Here is a 19,589-nt window from a genome sequence, read left to right on the forward strand (position 1 = left end):
ATTATTGCTTAAGATTCTTGTATCCTGAGAACCAGTAGCAGTGGTTGAGTATTCTGTGGGATTCCAGTGGGAAATGGTATGCCCATGCCTTATGTTCCTTTAAGTACATTAAGCATCCTCATTCTCCAATTTACTTTCCATGAACTGGCTGCACAATTCAACAACAAAAAAGGCATGCCTCATTTCTTAAAAGAGTTTTCTTTGGAATCCTCTCCTCTGGACTTGTCAGAAAAATAAGATGCCCACAATGACAGTGTCTCTTCTAATTTAGGATGCTTCTTCTGTTTTGTCTCTCACTCCATTATACATTATATAAAAAATATCAGAAGTCAAAGGCTATAAAGATATAAAATACTCAAAGATATGTAAAGTCACAGGGAGAAAAGTAGAAGAGAACTAAAACCATTTGAGAAGCTGTAGTGCAATTAAATTTAAAATATTTTAAATTTAAATCTAGTTTAATTCATTTATCTCTAACAAGAATCACAGATGATTGAGGTTTTAAGGGAGCTCTGGAGGTCATTTGGTCCAAACCCCCCAGCTTAAGTAGGGACACCTAGAGCTGTATGCCCAGGACTGTGTCTAAATGATTTTTCAGTCACTCTGGAGGGAGTCTCCACAACCTACACACAAGAATGTATCAGCAAAAGTTCATTCATGCAACACAGTTAAATTTGTAAACACAGAGTCTGAAATTGTTCTTCACACATCTCCATTCTTTGTTCTATGCATACTAGGTGTTTGTACACATTCTTTTCATACTCTCAAAATGCAGTGAGAGCACTCCAAAGTGTGCTAATACAGACCAAGACACTTACTTTAAAAACTTCATTAGAAAAATTAATTTACTAATCAAACCTAGTTAAATGTATAATAATGTGAAAAAACCTGTGTCCCATCTGAGGTCTAGAAGAGCAGATATTCTGAAGGCTATCCAGATCATTTACTAGCTGAAGTAGTCCTCTGCTTTCTAAGCTATTTAGGTGCTTGAATTAAGATAACATTTTTCCTATGTATCTATGTAAGTGTAATAAAGATTTCCCCATGGATGAACCTCCAGCAGCTTTATTTAACTTGATTCTCCAGCTGGAAACTGGCAAATAATTCCAAAGCTCAAATAAAAGATATCAGTTATTCACAGTACAGTGCCTCTTTGTTTTCTTCTTTTTTGGGAGGCTTAGGGGAATACTTTGCTTTTCAGATGTGGGAAGTTAGAAAAGCTTAGCCAATAAAAAGATCATGTGCTGGGATGTAAAACTAGTATTTATTTAATATTAGCTCTTGGAGAAAGAAGATCTGATGGTCTGTCTTTTTTTGAAAAGTTGATCTAGTCTCCCAATATTTTTGTTTGATTTTTCAGATGGGGAAACCAAAAAAATTAAAAGTTTTCTTTTCTGTCCTTTCCCAGACGCAAAGCCATGGAAACATCTCAAATGTATTATCAAAGACCAAAATATATTTTTTTTATTTGAAAAGCTTTATACATAAAGCTATTCTAATTTTAGTTCTTTACAGATGTAGGGACAATGAGGGTAAAATCAATCCTGATACACAAAGGAAAACAGGTCAGTTACTCCCCTTCTCAGCTATGAAATCCGTTGGTTTAATCAAGATTTGATACTATACAATGCTTCCATCCCCTTGGACTAGTTGCATGGATGAATATAAGAAGCTTATTATCTTAGTTCCTCCACATTATTCTCTTCTATGATGGCCTATGAATTTAAGTGCATATGCCAATGAAGGTATCATTAAACTGGACTAAAGGTAAGGACTACATTTCTGAGGTACCACATTCAGAAGGAGGCATGCCCCTCCCCATTATTTTTCTTTCCAATGTTTTGTATAGTACAGATCAAATGTGAAACTTATTTAGGAATACTTGATAAAATTGAAGACTTCAAAAACCTAGGTACTTCTTAAGCTTTTTTTCTTCAGCATCTTAGAGACTCTTTGCTTTCCTAGATACAAGGTCATGACTCGTCAATGAGGACTGCAATGTACGATCCATATAGATTAGTCAACTTGTTCATGACAGAAATAAAATCAATTTACAGAGTATTTCATCCTACAAAAAAAATAGTTGGTTTTAAGTTTAAATAATACTTTTATTTTTTTATATTATGTAAAACTGACTCCTCTATAGAATAAAATTTTAGCTCAGAAGAAAATCATTAACTTTGCTGTTGCCTTCAATGGAATTGGATCCTACTCAAAGTATGACAATTATGCTTAACAGAAATTAATCCAGCTGCTTACTTGATCTTTGGTTTTTGATGAAGAAGAGCTTTAGTCTCTCTTTAAATGTATTTTCATTCATATAGAATTCAACTTGCACCCTGAAATATAAAAGGAAGTATTAGAATTGAATATGAAAGTTAATAAATTATTTTTTCAAAATAACTTTTCCCCAATCATCTGTCCTTTATATGTAACTGAAGGAATACAGAGAGAGCATTCAGCCAAAAGCTCACTTTGTTTTGAATTATTTATGTGAAAAGATTAAAAACCAAAACCCAAGAAGTCAAAACAATCATTTAGTTTATCCTCTTTACATGCAGACTCATTTTCATACTACTTGGACAATCTAAACTGGGAAATCAGAATCATCTACATCTTTGGCATTTTCATTGGAAGATTATTCTCATATCTGTGTATTTTAAGGAAGATTTTCTTGATGTTCAGGTTAAACATTCCATCTCTGTTTAACTCCCTCTAAAATTGACATTTTAATGTTTCTTCTTTTCTATGTTCTTATCTCTGTTAAGCATTCATGTCTCATTTAAGCATTCACTTGTTTTATGTTCACCTTTAATCAAATGCTTGTGAACCTAAAAACCACCCTCTCTGAACTTTGCTTTTGTCAAAATGAAATGCTGATACCTGAAAACAAAATTATATTGCAATCATACAATATTGTACAAAAAATAATTCCCTTTCCCCACTATGTTAAAGCAACAGCAAGATCTTTATTTTTTCCTCCTTTTTCCTCAAATTTGCCAGGATGTGTTTCATGTTTCTGTCCCTCAATTTAGTCTGAGTACAACTCATGCAATAGTCCTACTGACTAGAAAAGAGAAGAAAACTGTTGCAGGGGCTGGCAAGGGGAAAAGGGGTGCATTACTTGTATAGAAACAGTCCATTCCAGAGTTGTGGAGTGGCACTGTTTGCTGTACAATGGGTGCACAACTAATTCCATGTCCACTGAAGTCCCTACACTCCCCAACTGACTGGATCGCCCTTGCCAATCCCAGTTCTCCTCCAGTAATTAATCACTACACAGCACATTTTGTGTCTTCTTCAGAAGTCAGTTCTCAGTTTGAGAGCTGTTCTACTATTGCTGAAGAATAAAGTGATATCCCAAAAGTGAATTACTTCCTTACTTCTCCCTTTTCTCTGTATCATCATGTGCTGCAAAATTGCATATACCTTTTCTGTTCACAGGCATACTTGATCTTTATTTGAGTATTTATTTTCAGCAGTCTTCCTTTCATCAAATGATTGTACTTCAATTACCTGTTCTTATATGTACTGTGATGGTTTTTCAAGCAGGATCCTGACTTTAGATTTTCCTTTCTTGCATGAGAAGCCTTTGCTGAAACAATTTTTGTATAATCTAATGTTATTTATAGTTTCTCCTCCTCAAATACTTTTCTAATACTATGTATTTCTGTACACTTACGGAACTGGAAGACCATTTAGTTATGGGCCCAGAAGGGATAGCATCTCAGGTAATGTGACTTTATCATGCTTGCTTACTACCAGAAGTTTAGGTATATGACTTTGTAGGACAGGGTAAGCACATCACAAAAAGGTGCTCTCTGACTCACTCAGTGAGGTCAGTTTATTTTAGGTAGTCACTTAGCTTTGGTGTGGTTTACTGTAGTGTTCCTTGTAGAATGAAGAATTAAACTGCTTCCTATTCAGAGGAAGCAAACACATCTTTTTACAGAATTTTCAATTTATTTCTGAGCAATTACGTTTGACACAGCAGTAAAAAGAGCAACCCCTGTCATATACCAGCTTTTCTACCTATCTGTCCCTACTCCTTCTGTGGGTAAGGATTTTAAGGAGCTGGAATTAAATAGGAAGAACCCACCTGCCTTCTTTTTATACTTATAGGTGCAACTGCATGTTTGAAGAGTTTGGGCCCAGAGGAATGTCCTAGAAGCTGCCACCAAAGTAGAGGAAAAGCCCATCAGACAAAGAGCAACTTGTTTCTGGGCTTTTATTGAGCTTAAATAAAGACTATGTTTTGTGTTGTTCAGCACTGCAGGGGTCACTGCCATTATGTACAATTTGGATAGTTAATAACCTTAAAGCAACTTAAGGAAGCATGTCCAGGGGTTAATTAGTAGGTGAACAGGTTTCTGAGGGCCTCAGCTCTGCTTCAGTTCTTTTCTGCACATTTCCCAAGATACTCACTGTCATTAATTCAGTGATAGTTTTAGTAGGAAACATTTCCTATGATTTGGCAGCTGCCACATGCGAAGTACTTAATCTTCAAGGACATAATTCAGTAGGTAAACAAAGGGACACAAGTTACTTGAAATAAAGCATGTTATTTAAAAGAAGCACAGTATCAGTGATCTTTTTAACGCATTTTAAACTAATCTCTCAGGTTTTTCAGTAATAAAATTACAGTAGTCACTTTTCATGAAAGAACAACATGTTAACAGTAAGCCATGATTTAATGATAATGAGGAAAGAGGATGGAGGAGCTAATTGATCTCCTGTCACTACTGTTATGAATTGCTCTGACAGCCTCCTAACAGCTGTCTACTTCTCTTTCCTTAGCAACCTGTGCTCATGGTAGACTGGGATTCTACATTGCAGCAGTTTCCATGGCAAAAGGGATTACGAGTGCTGCTAACACCACTCCTGTGACTCAACTCCTCCTTCTCCTTTCCCTGACTTTTTTAAAGTCAAGTAAAAACTGTATCAGCCTTCTACATTTGCAAGAGCATATTGTCAAGCATCTATGATCAATGTACACTTCCATGATACTCTGGCTACCACACAGAATATTTCACTTAAAGGTTACTATTTACTAATTAAAGCTAAGAATGAATAGCTGAAGAAGCCACTGGTAGGAATTAAGGACAGAAACCTCCCAATACTGTTCCTTCCCAATACTCTGCTTTTATTTTTAGGGAAAATACTTATTCTACTTGAACTTTTATTGTAATCTTTTAATGATTAAAATTTTACCTCAAGTATTTGCTATTTTGGCTTTTTCCCACCACAAAGTGTAACTTAGAAAAGGAGCATTTTGGGAATGTTACACAAATAATCATGGAATCGTCAAAGTTGTAAAGACCTTCAAGATGATCAAGTCCAACCATCCATCCTACAACCCCTAATTACTAAACCATCTTATGAAACACCATGTCTACCCCTTTTTTTTTTTTTTCCTTAACATCTTCAGGGACGGTGCCTCCACCATCTCCCTGGGCAGCCTGTTCCAATGCCTTACCACTCTTTTTGTGAAACTTTTTTTCTAATACCCAGCCTGGCTTGCAATATTAAGATCCATTAGAAGGAGTGAAGGGTTTGAATAAGTTTTTTCTGGGCTTACTTAACAACTTCTACTTGATTATGTTTCATGTGAGTGAAATTCATTGCCACATACTTATATAAAACTTGATTACTCTGTTACAGGATAAATACTGCTTGGAATTTGATTCCAAGCAAATGGCTTTGATAAAATGGCACACATGCAGTACAGAGTGACAGCATATGTGTACACAGATCAGCTGGCCTATATAATAGGCTTGGTTTTGTACTATATTTCTAGTGTAAGTAATTTAAAAGTGTAATTTAAACAACTTGTGCATCATGTTTCTTGTCTTCCTGTAAAAGACAGTTGTACTTCAGTCCACCCTGACCAAAATGAAAATCAAGCTCAAGGATTAAAACAGTATTCCTTGAGGATGGTTACTGGGACAGAAATGTTTGATGAATATAAGTACTTTGTGTATGCAGTTAATTGTTTTTGTTTTTGTTTTTTTTCTGAAGATGTGGTAGGCATTGAATATTCCATTAAAAGCTGCTTTTGAAAGTTAAAGATTAGGTCTTATGCTGACTCTTGCTTCAGCTTTACTGAAAATGCACAAATATGCAGCTGATACACCTGTGACAAAAGCTACTGAAGTTATATGACTCTCTTGAAAACAGTGTGGGGTTTTTTTAAAATGTTTTTAAAATTAAATACCATTAATAGTGGTCTTCCCTAATTTAAAGCCAAAGAACAGTGATGTCAATAGAATCTTTCAAACTCTTAAGACATATCTTGAAGTACCCAAACCACAAGTATACTTGTCATCTTGACTTGTCAAGAGTCATTTTTACTTGTCAAAAGTCATCTTGACAAAATTAGAAGACTGCAGTCTTAATTCAGTCAAGATGCAACAAGTAGTACATTTTAATGTAATGAAAAGCATAGCAGGAAAATACTCACGCAAAGGACACTAAAGGACACAAAGCACTTTTTTTTCATGTCTGTAAATCACTGGGACGGTCTGTCTGCTCTCTTGCTACTAAACCAATTTTGTCTGCATTTTTCCACTGTAATGTACAATTTCATTATAACTCCATAGTCACACTTTTACTATAGTGACAGTATTACCTTTCACCCTCAAATCTACAAATTGTCTGTCTTTTGTATTCGAAAATACCAGGTTTGGCAGAAATAATTCTTTCAAAAATTAAACTATGAGTTTGATTTCTCACTACATGCATGCTAAGAGCTGTAAATATTTATGCTTACTACTGTTCGACATTGGAATAAAGAAAAGGTGTTAGCTGTACAACTGGAGCCAATCTGAAGAAAACGATATCAATTTCTTTAAATCCATGTTTATGGGAAGGGACATCTTATGTTTTCTCTACAAAAAGAGCCCTTTAATATAGACACAATATGTTTTTTGTTGAAATATACCAATTCAATATATGTGAAATCCTCTTAGATTTCAAACCTGAAAGTTAATTATGTAGGGTGTAGATAGATTTATGCACAGCTAAAGGGAACAGCTATAGTTAGAGCTTGTTCTACTGTAGAAAAAAAGAAAAAAAAAAAAAGAAATGGGCATTTTATAGCTTTTAGTAAGATTGGTGTATTTTAATGATGACTGTCTTGGATAGCAGCTCTCTTCTTTTTTGAAGTTTTCTAAGTTCTGAAATACTCAGAACTGTGATTTGTACAGTGCTTCACAGAGAAATGGTCATCTGACTTTTCAGGTCTGTTTGTTCCATCAGAATCAGTATGACAGATCCAGACTACTTTTTGAAAGATACCTCATCATCTTGTGCTGGAGGAAATGGCAGTAAACCCAGTACTTTTCCATCACTGGTTGTTTGGGAAGCTCTTTTTTTTTATTCTGGTAGGAAATCAGCCACCAGTTGCATAAGTCTGATGAACAGAAAAAGGTCTGAGTTTTTTACTTTTTTTCATGCTGAATGACAGCACCCCAAAACAAATAACAGCAACTAGGGGAGGCAGGATGCTTCCATCCTCCCACTTATTGGAAAGACAGAAAAGATGCTATTTCTTTTGCAGCCTCCTAATTTGGTAGTCCATTCTTGCAGTGTGAGCATGACATGAGAGAGTTGTGGCGATCAGGGCCTCAACATTTTTCTGGGTACTTTGGACATAAGTCTTTAAAACCTGCATCCTTACTGAAGCCATTCGCTATGCACTAACCTGACAACATCTTAACATTTGCCATATGGCCCTGCATTTTCTAAAATACGGCTTCTAATAAGTGAAGAATAATTAAAACTGACAGGTGTAAGGTCTTTTTCAGATAGGGCATTTTATCTGTTTATTATAAATAAACCAATGAAAATTTTCAAGATCTCTGCAGAAATGTGTTCATGTAATATTGCCTTGTAGATTCTTTCTAATATCTGACATTGTGAATGTACATGATAGAATACAGGTTCCACACCTAAGAATTACCTTGTTGTATGTAATACTATCTATTATCTCTATTTTTCCAAACTAAATTCTCACAGTACTCCTTTAGAACAACTTATGCACTGTAACTGTCTGGTTCAAATTTGAACTGTCATGTAACAAAGACATGTCTGGTCTTAGAGTGCATGCTAGGATACCTGTACCTGGCTGTTTCTTTTGTTCTTTTCTTTCTCTAGGTATATTTATTTAGAATTTACCTGCTATATCAGTGTATCCAAGTCAATCTATCTGGTCAAGTTTTTCTAGACATACCTGCAATCATTTGATTATGTAACTGGATGTTACCGTAACTAATGGGTTTATAGTGATCAGACCTTATCAGTGTCACCATAAAAATTCATTGTTTTAATGAAAATTGAAATAGCATCAACTGAGTTCAGCCTAATCAAGTTACAGAATAAAAGATCAACGATGCACAAAGAACCATGTAGCTCAGAACTATGTGTGCTCAAACCCTTTTTACTGTATCTCCTGCTTGTTTCAATTGAATCAAATACAGACAGCATCAGAAAATAGATCAAACTCAATTAATTTTTCTTAATTGCTTGAAACCAAAAATTTTAAAGTATTCAACCCTTGATTAAAGTATTCTTCCTTCAAATTTAAATAGTATATATTTTCTACGTATATGAATAGACATATTTCAAAATCTGATTATGAGCCAGCTTCATGTTCCTTTTTACACTCAAGTCAGTTACATAAACTATCTTTGTGAAACCTACAGGGGTCCAGTGCTGCAATTTGATATTACAGCAATAGAGATGTGATATTTTTCAGACTTTTCTGTGCAAAATATCTTCGCTTTTCTCATTCCTTTGAGGTGAAAGATTTTTAAAGGAAAACCAATAGCAAGTGACTGAGACTCAGTGGTGGGTAGTATGCAAGCTTTTCAATTAAATAATATTTTGTGTTAAAAATCCCCCATTCATAATCAGTGTTGCAAATTCAAAATGGAAATCATCATCTCAGTCCTGAACCCATGAAAATCAGTGACAAATCCATAATTCCAGTAGTGTAGTTATAAAAAAGTAATTGGCAATCTGGATTCTTTATCATTAGAAAATTTAAAAAAACAAACAACCAAAAAAACCCCACAAACAAAAACACTAAAAAACCCAGACAAACAAAAAACCAATGGGTGTGTGTGTGTGTGTGAAAATAGCGCCACCCCTAAGTCTAACCACAATAAAAACGCAATGTATAGCCTTCTCTTTAGGCCTCCTTCCATGTCACTATTAACAATGTAATGGTTCTTTGCCACCAAGTGTCACTAGTGTTACCTCTGGCAACTGCTATTTTTTCATTACCCATCTACTCCTGTCACTTTGTCATTTAGCTTAATAGTAAATATAAAGGTCATTCCTTCTGAATTCTATTCCTGGTGTTCAAAATCTTGGCCTGTGCCATATGTACCTCTGGACTTCACTACTCTCAGAGTTATTATTTCATGACCTTGAGAAATCTTAGTCTTTTGATGTGTTTGGCTTTTCTTCTCCTCTTGAATTATTTTATCAATTTTCAGCTTACTTCCAGTATTTCACAATGGATAGCCCACAAATATCAAGGCTTTAATAAATAAAACTCTGTAGCACTGCATAAACACCATATGGATCCTCTTATTGTTGGGGCTATATGACCCTTAAAAGGTAAGTTCTTCCTCAGGCCCATCAGAAACATCATGGTGACAAGGCATGAAAATATCCAGTGTATGTTCAAAATAGATGGATGGCATTGATGAAGTTGTATCACTCCTACTGCAGCACTTAACGTGATGTTATTTCTCTGTAAATTTTATTTTAATAAGTTTGGATTAAGTTTGCACGCTTTACATTTATTACTTTTCTCTTACATAGCAAGCAGCTAAACATTATGAGGGACACTGTCATGGAGATTATGCAAAGACAGAAATGTGCTCAGATAAATAGGAGCCTTAAACTGTTCTGGTAGATTTTGTCATCTCTAGAATATTCAATAAACAAAAATGTAATGACTCCTTCTTCACTTCAGCTATGGCAGTTTACAGATACATACACCTTTCTTAAATATAAAAAAACCCAAATACTCATGAATGAAACATGTAATCTTTATTTAGACACAGGAGCTACTTTTTTTTTTTTTCTTTTTGTCTTTTTGTGAGTGGGTGTAGTAGTCCAGGACTTAAAATGGGAGGGTGGAACCAAAAAAACCCCCCAACATAACAAAAAAACCTACAAAATACTGTGTGTGCATAGGTCTCCTGTTTAATGAGAAAGGATGAGCCCAACATGTTTTGACTTTAAGGAAATGCTGAGCAAACAGTCTTCTTAAATTTGTTCCCTTCCAAGTGACTCAAGTTAGCCTGATTATGAGGGAAATCCATATTGCTATTCACTTAAACTCTACTTCTCATCTGTAAGACAAACATATCTGACTATTCTTACTGGTTTTTGTAAGTTATTTTCTTCCTTCTTATCTTTCAGGATTACATCTTTTCAAAAACAGCAAGTATAATAAATCTGAGAGCTGTCTGTACATTAGATTATTAGATCACTTATCTCAGTTTTATTTTTACTTTTAAAAAATAATTAAGATTTAGTCTTCTGAAAAAGCAGCAGAAGGAAAAAAGAGCAGATGGATAGGAAAAATATCTAAAAAAGGAACTTCGTAGGTTAATCCCAATCTGGCATTTCTTTTAAGTATCACATGATCAAGTGTAAGATGTAATTTTAAAAATTACTCATTAATATGTTACCTGAAACACAGGGCCAGCTTTCTAGTAAGCCTGATCTAATGTCCACTTAGATCAATGGCAAGATTCTATTCACTTTGAGTTGTGTAAGATAATAAAACAGCCAAAATATTAAAAATACATATTTCTCTCTTGCTTTATGTATTTAATTACTATTCTTCTCCCTAAATTAAATAAATTTTCTTGCTATTTCAATTATACAATGTATTTTACACAAAACTGGTGGGTCACTGTGAGATTCAGAAGAGTATATATATTGATTCTTCTTCCACAGCTTTTTATTGTTACCATCTTGCTTTATTATTACATATGTTTGCTGGCTTTTGTGCTTTTTTTTTTTTTTTACTATGTTATGGCAGTTATATTTGGTAATCTTCAATTATAACTGACAATTTATTCAGTGTTTCCTGGAAACATGCACAGCATAATTATATCGAGCCAGAAAAATAAGTTTTGAAGGTTGTTTTTTTTTAATTGAAATTTTGGGTTTCAGTAAGTTAACCTACATTTTTACTAAAGACATAGTAAATTATAGGGAAGTATTAGCAAAGGGAAATAGAATCTTATGTAAAATTGTCTTAAATTATGCCATTCATTGTAAACATAAATTTACATGATCTGTGTATAGAGTCTTACTCACTAACACTGCATATGGAAAGAAGTTTCAGAAATTAAATGTTGTAAGATAGAACTCTGAACATGGCATGTCAAAATCACAAGTACCTGTTTTCTCTCTGAAAATTGTTTTGTTGAAGAAGGTAAATAATGTTTTATATTTCCTTAATTGTTCTTTAAGTAGTAAAATCTATTTTTTTCCAATGAAAACGCATTCACCAAACCAAATAATAGCTTTGGGTTTGTTTGAGTTAGGTATTTGCTTGGTTAAAACAGAACATCTGAAATTTTCTAAGTCTTTGTAGCCTTAAATTTACCTCCTGTACAACTACAGCTGACATGCAAAACATTATGCTGCCTTTTGCATCACATTGACTTGATGGAATGTGATCTATATTGTGTTCTCCCTTTTGGGAGATGCAGTCTTCTGATATTTCTCTGTCCTAACTTGGTTGTCATGATTGCTTTCGAATAACGGGGATGATAACGTGACTCTTTGTTTAATAGCTTGCCACGAAGTTCAGCAGTAAAAATGACAAAAATAAGGCTATCTTCACTAAAAATACTAAAAAAGTTTTATAAGAAGCATATAATCAATTGGAATAGCCTGCAGTTTCAGAAAATATTGCATTTATCCTTCAGATACAGCAGACTTTTTTGGGCTTTGTAACTAGCCACCAAAGAGGTACCTCTGAGCAATCAGCTCCTATAGCTGCTTCCAAGACAAGCAAAATGTCCATATTATGGATATTTGGAGGAGAAACAAAGGCTGAAATATAGCACATTTCTCTAAACAAATTATAAACCTGAAGTGTATATAATATGAACATTAAGAAAATAACACCTGAATATATTGCAGTTGCTGGATCTAAAACTCCAGCTTCAAAATCAGACCAGTGAAATGCCTGCTGTATATCTTGTGATATGATACTAAAATGATGCCTTGGAACTTGAACTGCACAATTGCCTCAAAAAAATATTCTCTTTGCTATAGAAAAATCTTGCAGGTTAAATTAATTCTCCAGCCAATGAAAGTTCGGCACTCAGTCTACAATTAATATGTACCTATTTTGCAAAGCAATCCAGCTATGAACTACATTTTCAGAAACTAATGGACTTTACTGCCAAGTCATGGGAAAGTAAGCAGCAAAAATCTTGAGACAGTGTAACCTTCAAATATTTAGATCTTTACTTCACCAGAATGAAGTTGTTGCTAATTTTAGTCTCTAGAGAGATCACCTATAGTCTGTATCTCACTTCTATATACCTGTAATACACACATCCTTGATTCCTTGATTATTAGACCTCTTGCCTGTTTTCTTCAGTAAAACTGTAGAATGTTTCTTCAGGTTTGGAGATGTGAAGGAACAATACTGCTCCATTTCACTTTCTGTTACTACTCTTCCCACTTACTCCTTCCCTTCCATCCCCAATGCTCACAACTTCCTCTTACCACTCTCAACTGTCACAACAATTTGCTTTGTCACCTTCTAATCCCCTCCAGAGAAGGATATTATGAGAATAACTGCCAAGGCTGCTCTCCAAAGCCCTATGCAGCTGACTCGTTCACAGTAGTTCATACATGACAAAGAAAGCTGGCTGAGTTTTATGCTATCTGTGTACACATCTACCTAACAAAGTTAACATAAGCATCTGGGCAGGACTAGCAAGTTAAGACATTATATGTTCAAAGATATTACCTGAAGCCTTTATTTGACAGGTGCCATATACTGCAACAGTTTAAATAAAAGTCTGACAGTCCAAACAAATTACTACTGCAGTAGTAATCCATGAAAGCCAAATTAAAAAACAAAACAAAACATACCAGAAAAACACGAGAAACAGCTGTTAAAAAGGGAGGCATAGACAGCAACTATCACAATGAAATTTAAGCAAAGGCTGGAGTAGCAAAGCCTCACAAAGATGCATATAAGGTGGCAAATGAAAGCGGCTGCCTAAGATTATAATGGGGGCAGTAGCTACTTTACACAGTCATTGGGCTCAGACTGATGAAGAGAGGGGCCCATATTTTCCTTACTCTTGCAACCTGCAGTGGAGGGAATTGCAGCCTTGAGAGGAGGCCCAAGTCTTGAGCTTTGATTTGTGCTTGCTATTGCTTGCACTACAGAGAAAGAGCTGCTGCCAGAGGTCTGGCAACACAGGGGCCTTTAAGACATGAGGCTATGCTTAGACTGCACTTCCAGGTATACCACTTTCAGTTTGAATTAGCTGAACTCTTTAGTGTTGTGGAGTAATAAACTTGCAGTCAGGTGTATACACAATATGGAATTAAGTACATGTTCAGTGTGGAGTTGTCAGGGTTGGAAGATCATCCAGTCCAACCTTCTTGCTAAAGCACAATCACCTGCAGCAAATGACAGTGTAGATTTGGGATCTCTATGCAGAAGCAGCAAAAATCATTCAGGAATATTCAGATGCATGTCCTCACTGAATCATCTATTTGGCATTTAGCAGCTTACTACTGGCTTCCAGGAAAGTCATATAGGCACTTTTTAGTTAACAGATAGAGTAGCTGTTTGATTTATGATTGGAACTAGATAGCTGCTTACTTATCAAAGTGTAGTTCACTGCTCTCTACTGCTCTCAACAATGCACTTTCTTGCCAACTATCTAGGAAAGGCTAAGAGACTTGGAGCTTTTTGCCAGCTATACATACTTCTATCACTGGTCTGTACCTAGTGAGCCTTTTAGGAAAGGTCTTCTCCTGATCCTGTATAATACAGTAATTATAGTTCAATTACACATTCATTTAGAATTTTTGCAACTGGCAGATTTGTTTATTTATGAACAGGATTTCAAAAATAATTAGTAGGTTCATTTTTGTCTTCTTCAAATCTGGACAAATGTTATCTTCTTTTCAAAATTCCCTAAACCGAGAAGATATTTTTATAGGCCAAATCCCTAAACAGTGATCTTAAAGTGCTAAAATATTTCCAAGTGGCTTATGAAAAAATCATGTATCTGTCACTATCAGGATGTTGGAGCTCCTACAGAGGTCATTTAAGAAGAACTTATCTTATTTACTTGATCATGCTAATAATCATCCAGTCAGAGCCCATTTAAAAAACACAAGTTTCTTTTGTCTAAAACAGTACAGATGTTTCTCTGCAACCCTTCCTTAATTACACTGCCTGTATTCAGCTCTCTAATTACATTTTGTAAATGTTAACAAAAATGAAAGTTCCAGAGCACATTGTAGCACTTCAGAACACAGCATCAGGAGCACTTTGATATCATCAGGAAAATGTTGATGTTTGTTTCAATAACCATATTGATGCTGAGAAAAACATGGAGAGATGTGGAAATATAGAAAGGAATGGGATGAGAGTTGCTGGAGGAGAAAGTTAGAAAAGAGGGTATACCAGAATGAGGCTATATTAGAACAAGCAACAATGCTTACTTGCTCTGCTCTTAGTTTCTCCTATCAATGCTATTTCCTCTTATCACTCAACACTGCCTGCTAAATAAATGACCAAACGGACCAGTTCAGTCTGCTAAATAACAGACTAAACAATCTGCCTCAGTGCAAACACCTAAATTTAAAAAGAAACATAATCAAGCAAAGACAAATATGACTGGCAAAAAAATTAATACTGTAAAAGCTTTCACCCTTTTAACAATGGGAGTTAGAAAACTAACAATCCTAACTTTCATCTGTATTAATTTACAAAGTCAATGGGAACAGCATTATGCACTGCTAGCTTATTAAAATAAAGCATTATATAGTTCCCTATTTCAATTCATGGTGTTAATAAAAACAAAATTGATCCTTTTACAGGTATAGTCAGAACTATGTATGAAAGAAGTATGAGTTAGAAGATGCATAAACTCAGTATTCCCAAAAGGAGGCTTTTATGGGTCATCTTTTACGCACTAAGCTGATTCTGGAAAACTAGTAGTTAGCTGCTGTCAAGAGCTGAATCCCCTGTCCTACTCTACTGCACAAATACATACCTAGACATGAAGGTTATCAAGCCAATATTCTGTCTAGTGGAAGGCTGTGTTCCATTTATTGCTGTAAAAGTGTCTATTTTCCTTCAGTCATTCTTACATTTTGATGTTTGCTGTCTTCAAATTTTCTTCTCTCTAAAAGTGCCTCTCCTGTTTCAAGCTTTTGTGTGTCTTCAGGATTAGTGGTAGTTCAGAAACCTGAATTGTTCATGTGATTCCTGTTTGAGCTATACATCCTGCTTCATCTATTGCTACACATTGCTTGACTTCTGCCACGTTCTTTATGAAATGGGAAGCATATGCTCCCTACAGTGCTTTTCTACAATGGTCTAACCTAGATTCAAGGTCTCTGGATTGTATCAAAATACAACTAATAATAAAAATACAAGTCAAGTATGTATGAACTCCAAAACCAGATTTTTTGTACATCACAATGCTTTCCTTTCAATGCCTTGTTCTTCTCATTTTCTCTTTATGAACTTCTTTATCTTTAAAATATTTAAATATAAGAGTCTCAGTGATCCAATTCTATAGCCACTTATGATGGAGAGCAACGTAATATTTTAAACAGACAGGAGATAATGTTCAATGTGGAGTTATTTCAGTTTCTGTGAAGTTGCATAAGCCATGGTCTAGGCACAAATATACTCACGCAGTTCCTAACTGGATATTAACAACATGGGTATAGTAGTCTCAGACACATGATTAATGTTATTCAATGAACATCACAGTTCTGCATAATTAGTTTTGAATATTCCAGTTATTATATATTGTATATTGTATTTTAGAAATGCTTGGAGCTTTGAGGCACAGAGACTAGGCTACAGTGCCAGATACTGAACTGATATATTTTGTAACCACAGTATTAGAGGTAAGAGTAAAGAGTTAAAAATAGCAGTTAAATAAAATCATGGCAAAAGGCAAACAAAAATATTCTTATAATGTATATTATGAATGATAAAAGTACTGGTTAGAATGCCAACAAGAAATTAAAGAAAGAAATTAAAAAGAATAAAAGGCATCCATGCCAAGACCTACAAGTTGGATTTAGCCTGGGAACAAACTAAGAATGAAGCAAATGACAGATATAAATAGAGTATGATCTATAGCACTCTGCTCCATTATGAGATAATTGGAAGAGATAGATAAGGGGGAAGTCTGAAGTGAACATCATGTACTTAAATTTTTATAAGGCATTTGAAAAGGTTCTCTGGAGATTGATACTGAAGGTAAAAAAAAAACACAACAAATGTTTATAATAAGGAAAAGAAGTAAACAACTCAAAAAGTACTAAACATGGTTGATATAACACTGAGTGCCTATCCTCGCAGAAGGCATTTTCTTTTGGAAAGAATATACAGTAAAAAGGCTATTATGACTATGGAAACATACACAGTTTTTTTACATTTTTAATATAATAAATTAGCTTGACAGTCAAAAAGGAAAAGAACCTACTCAATAAAGGTAACTTAACTTGAAAAATAAAATAGTACAAAATCCTTTTTCATAAAGGAGCATACAATGGTCCTTTAGAGAGAACAGAGAATCCTAGTAGAAAAAGTCAGATAATTTCTTATAAACTTAGCAAAGCAAGAGGGTGGCTGGACCTGTAAAGCAGCAGACTAAGCACAACAAATTATTTTTTTTTTTGCCTTTAATACATATATTCAGTTGCAACACAAAAGACTATAAATCCATGTACTTCATCTCTCTATGGTGTGAATATATTGATCATTTAGGTAAAAAATTGTTCTTCAGCATTTATTAACCAAACTGACTTCTGTACATCTGGTCCCAGAAGAGATAAAAATGTTTTGGTTTTAGCTACCTCATGTAACTTAAGGCACAAGATACAACTGCGCTCAGTTTGATAAATGACATGTATGTGTACATCTTTACTGCCTGCAAAGATGGGATATATGTACAACTAATAATTACAGGCCCCATCTGTGCTATTCTATATTGAGGTTCATGTACCATTATGCCAGTGAAACCTGCTCTTTCAAATTACATATTAGATTTTAAATGGCAGCACTATCAATATATACGGTTAGGTTCTAAAAAGAATATTTCAGGTGAAGTCTTATTGACCAGTGTTTGACAATGTAAAAATATTCTAGAACGCAGAGGTTACAGGTAAGTCGTGTGTCTGTCAAAATATTGAAAATAGTATGTTAATTTGTTGTTATGCAGTATTTTAAGAACAAAGATGCTTTGGGTACTTTTGAAAATGAAACTGCTCTACAATCCAGTGCTAAACAAGCAGATTCAAAAATGATACCTGGATATTGTAGCACTTGGCTTTCTCATAAACCTTAGCACCAGGTCCCATTTCAAGTATTCTTGCCCCTTGTCTAAGGCAATATGGAGTACCAGGAGCCTGGGAAATCAAGTTATATCATGAAGCAAAGCATATCCAGTATTTCTTTTAATTTCATTTATTTTAATTTGGAAAGCACCCCATGCTGAAGGTTACAGTACCAAATAATGAACTGAAACTTTGAATTAATTTTTGTGTGCAGAGTTTTTTATCTGAATGTAAATATCTGGCACTAAAGGTAAACTAGCATTTGAAAGTAGGTGGCTTTTAGGAAGCTAAGAGGAAGTTTTGCTCTAAGCATTACAAGGAAAACTCGGAAACTACTACTAGCTCTCTAACCATAAACAGAAGGTCTAAATCTTACTCTGAAGTCTGACTGAGATTTTGATAAAATGTTAAACAAGTATAAAAAATAAAAATTACACTGTCAGGTTGATACTCAGAATAAATAAAAATTGTAGTCATAAGTGTTTAAAGTTAATTTAGTAAATTCATTGAAAGTTTGGTGATTTTCAAAGGCATCAAAGAGGAAATCCAGAGTGGTATAGAAATTTCCCATGGGTATTTGATCAACTTACCATTCCCATTCATAAACTTCTTAATACTTACTATGCTAAGACTACTGTTTATTGTAACAGTTAATATAATTACTTTCTCTTCATTTTTATATTTAGTCATAAATTCTTACTAGGAAAGGCCTGTTCTGTTTTTCTCAGTACCTAGCAAAGCTATGTCCTATGCACTGGAATTCTTATTCCGGTAAAAAAATATTAATAATAATAATATGCCAGTCTATAAATATTTACAGAATCAGGGTCACAAGAAAACTTCATTCAGATGAACTGAACAAGTTGTTTAGTCTGGGTGGGTTGGTTGAGGGGTTTTTTGTTTAGCTGGAGTATTTATTTGACCATCTGTTGATTGCTTTTACTTCCACCTGTGGGCATACCAAGTAATTTGCTTGCTTTAAAAAATACTGATCTATAAATATAACTGGAAAGCAGACATTAGTATGTTTATATTATCACTTGTGTGTCAGCTGTGTATTATTTTATCAAAGCAATATAGACAGCAGAAAAAGAAGAGGTAATAATTAGAAATTTTATTCTGCAGCTACGTTATCTGAACATCTTATGTATGTACCTATGAATATGCAGTGTTCTGACAGCCTATTCCAACTGTCTTCCTTCCCCTTTGCCAAAGTAGCTTATTCAATACCTGAAGTAATGGGTAAAGTTGTTCATAAAGCTTGATCTGGATTGCCAGTTAAGCTTTCTCTTCAATGGAAAATAAACTCTTCTAACTCAAAATAATACCCATAAATATTCCCACTGAAATAAACAGGAGTACTTGTAGTAGAAGTTAATATTTAATGTAAAAATATGAACATTTCTCTGCAAGTTACTTAAAAAGAAGTTGTGAATCGTGGCCCCTTTCTCTATAACTGTCAGAATGCTTTGTGGCTAACTTTCTTCATGTAGATTTAGTGTTTTTACAGTAGTTTGAAGAATAGTTAATGATACACAGGGAATAAAACTCTGGCCATAACAATATTGTACATTACTGATGTAATATTTTACAGTCTTGCTGCACAGATCAGAAATTATATAAATCCTACCTTAAGGTAGCATGGCAGTCCAATGGATAAAACACGGGTGTTCTGCTTGCACAGTATAGAGTCTCAACTCTAAATCTGTTAGAGGTGAAGGAGTGATTATGAAAAAAGGCAAGCATGGCAAATGGGGGAAAGAGTTGGTGTTTGGGGTTTTTTCCATTTGTGCATAATTTCTAAGAAACAAGGCCTTTTACAGTTTATCTACATTACATTTTGCAATAGGGATTAAATGCTGCAAAATCTCTTTTTTGATCTAAAGCGAAAACTGGTATACAGCTCTTTGGAATGTGAATCTACTTGATCAAAAAGCAGAAGAGTACTTGAAAAAAATTTTCAGCTTTTAAGATATTAGACATCACAT

At 34.5% G+C, this 19,589-nt stretch overlaps 1 protein-coding gene across 6 annotated transcripts in view; it reads right to left on the reverse strand.

The window, feature by feature from the left end:
- The window catches only part of KCNT2 (potassium sodium-activated channel subfamily T member 2), a 120,901-nt gene that overhangs the window by 90,743 nt on the left and 10,569 nt on the right, over positions 1-19,589 (reverse strand). For all 6 annotated transcript variants that reach the window (XM_051625444.1, XM_051625445.1, XM_051625441.1 and 3 more), the window contains exon 2: positions 2,260-2,339. In XM_051625444.1, the coding sequence (XP_051481404.1) occupies positions 2,260-2,339 (80 nt within the window). The remainder of the gene's footprint in view (positions 1-2,259; positions 2,340-19,589) is intronic.

This window comes from Apus apus, chromosome 7 (genome assembly GCF_020740795.1).
Source record: "Apus apus isolate bApuApu2 chromosome 7, bApuApu2.pri.cur, whole genome shotgun sequence".
NCBI lineage: Eukaryota > Metazoa > Chordata > Aves > Apodiformes > Apodidae > Apus > Apus apus.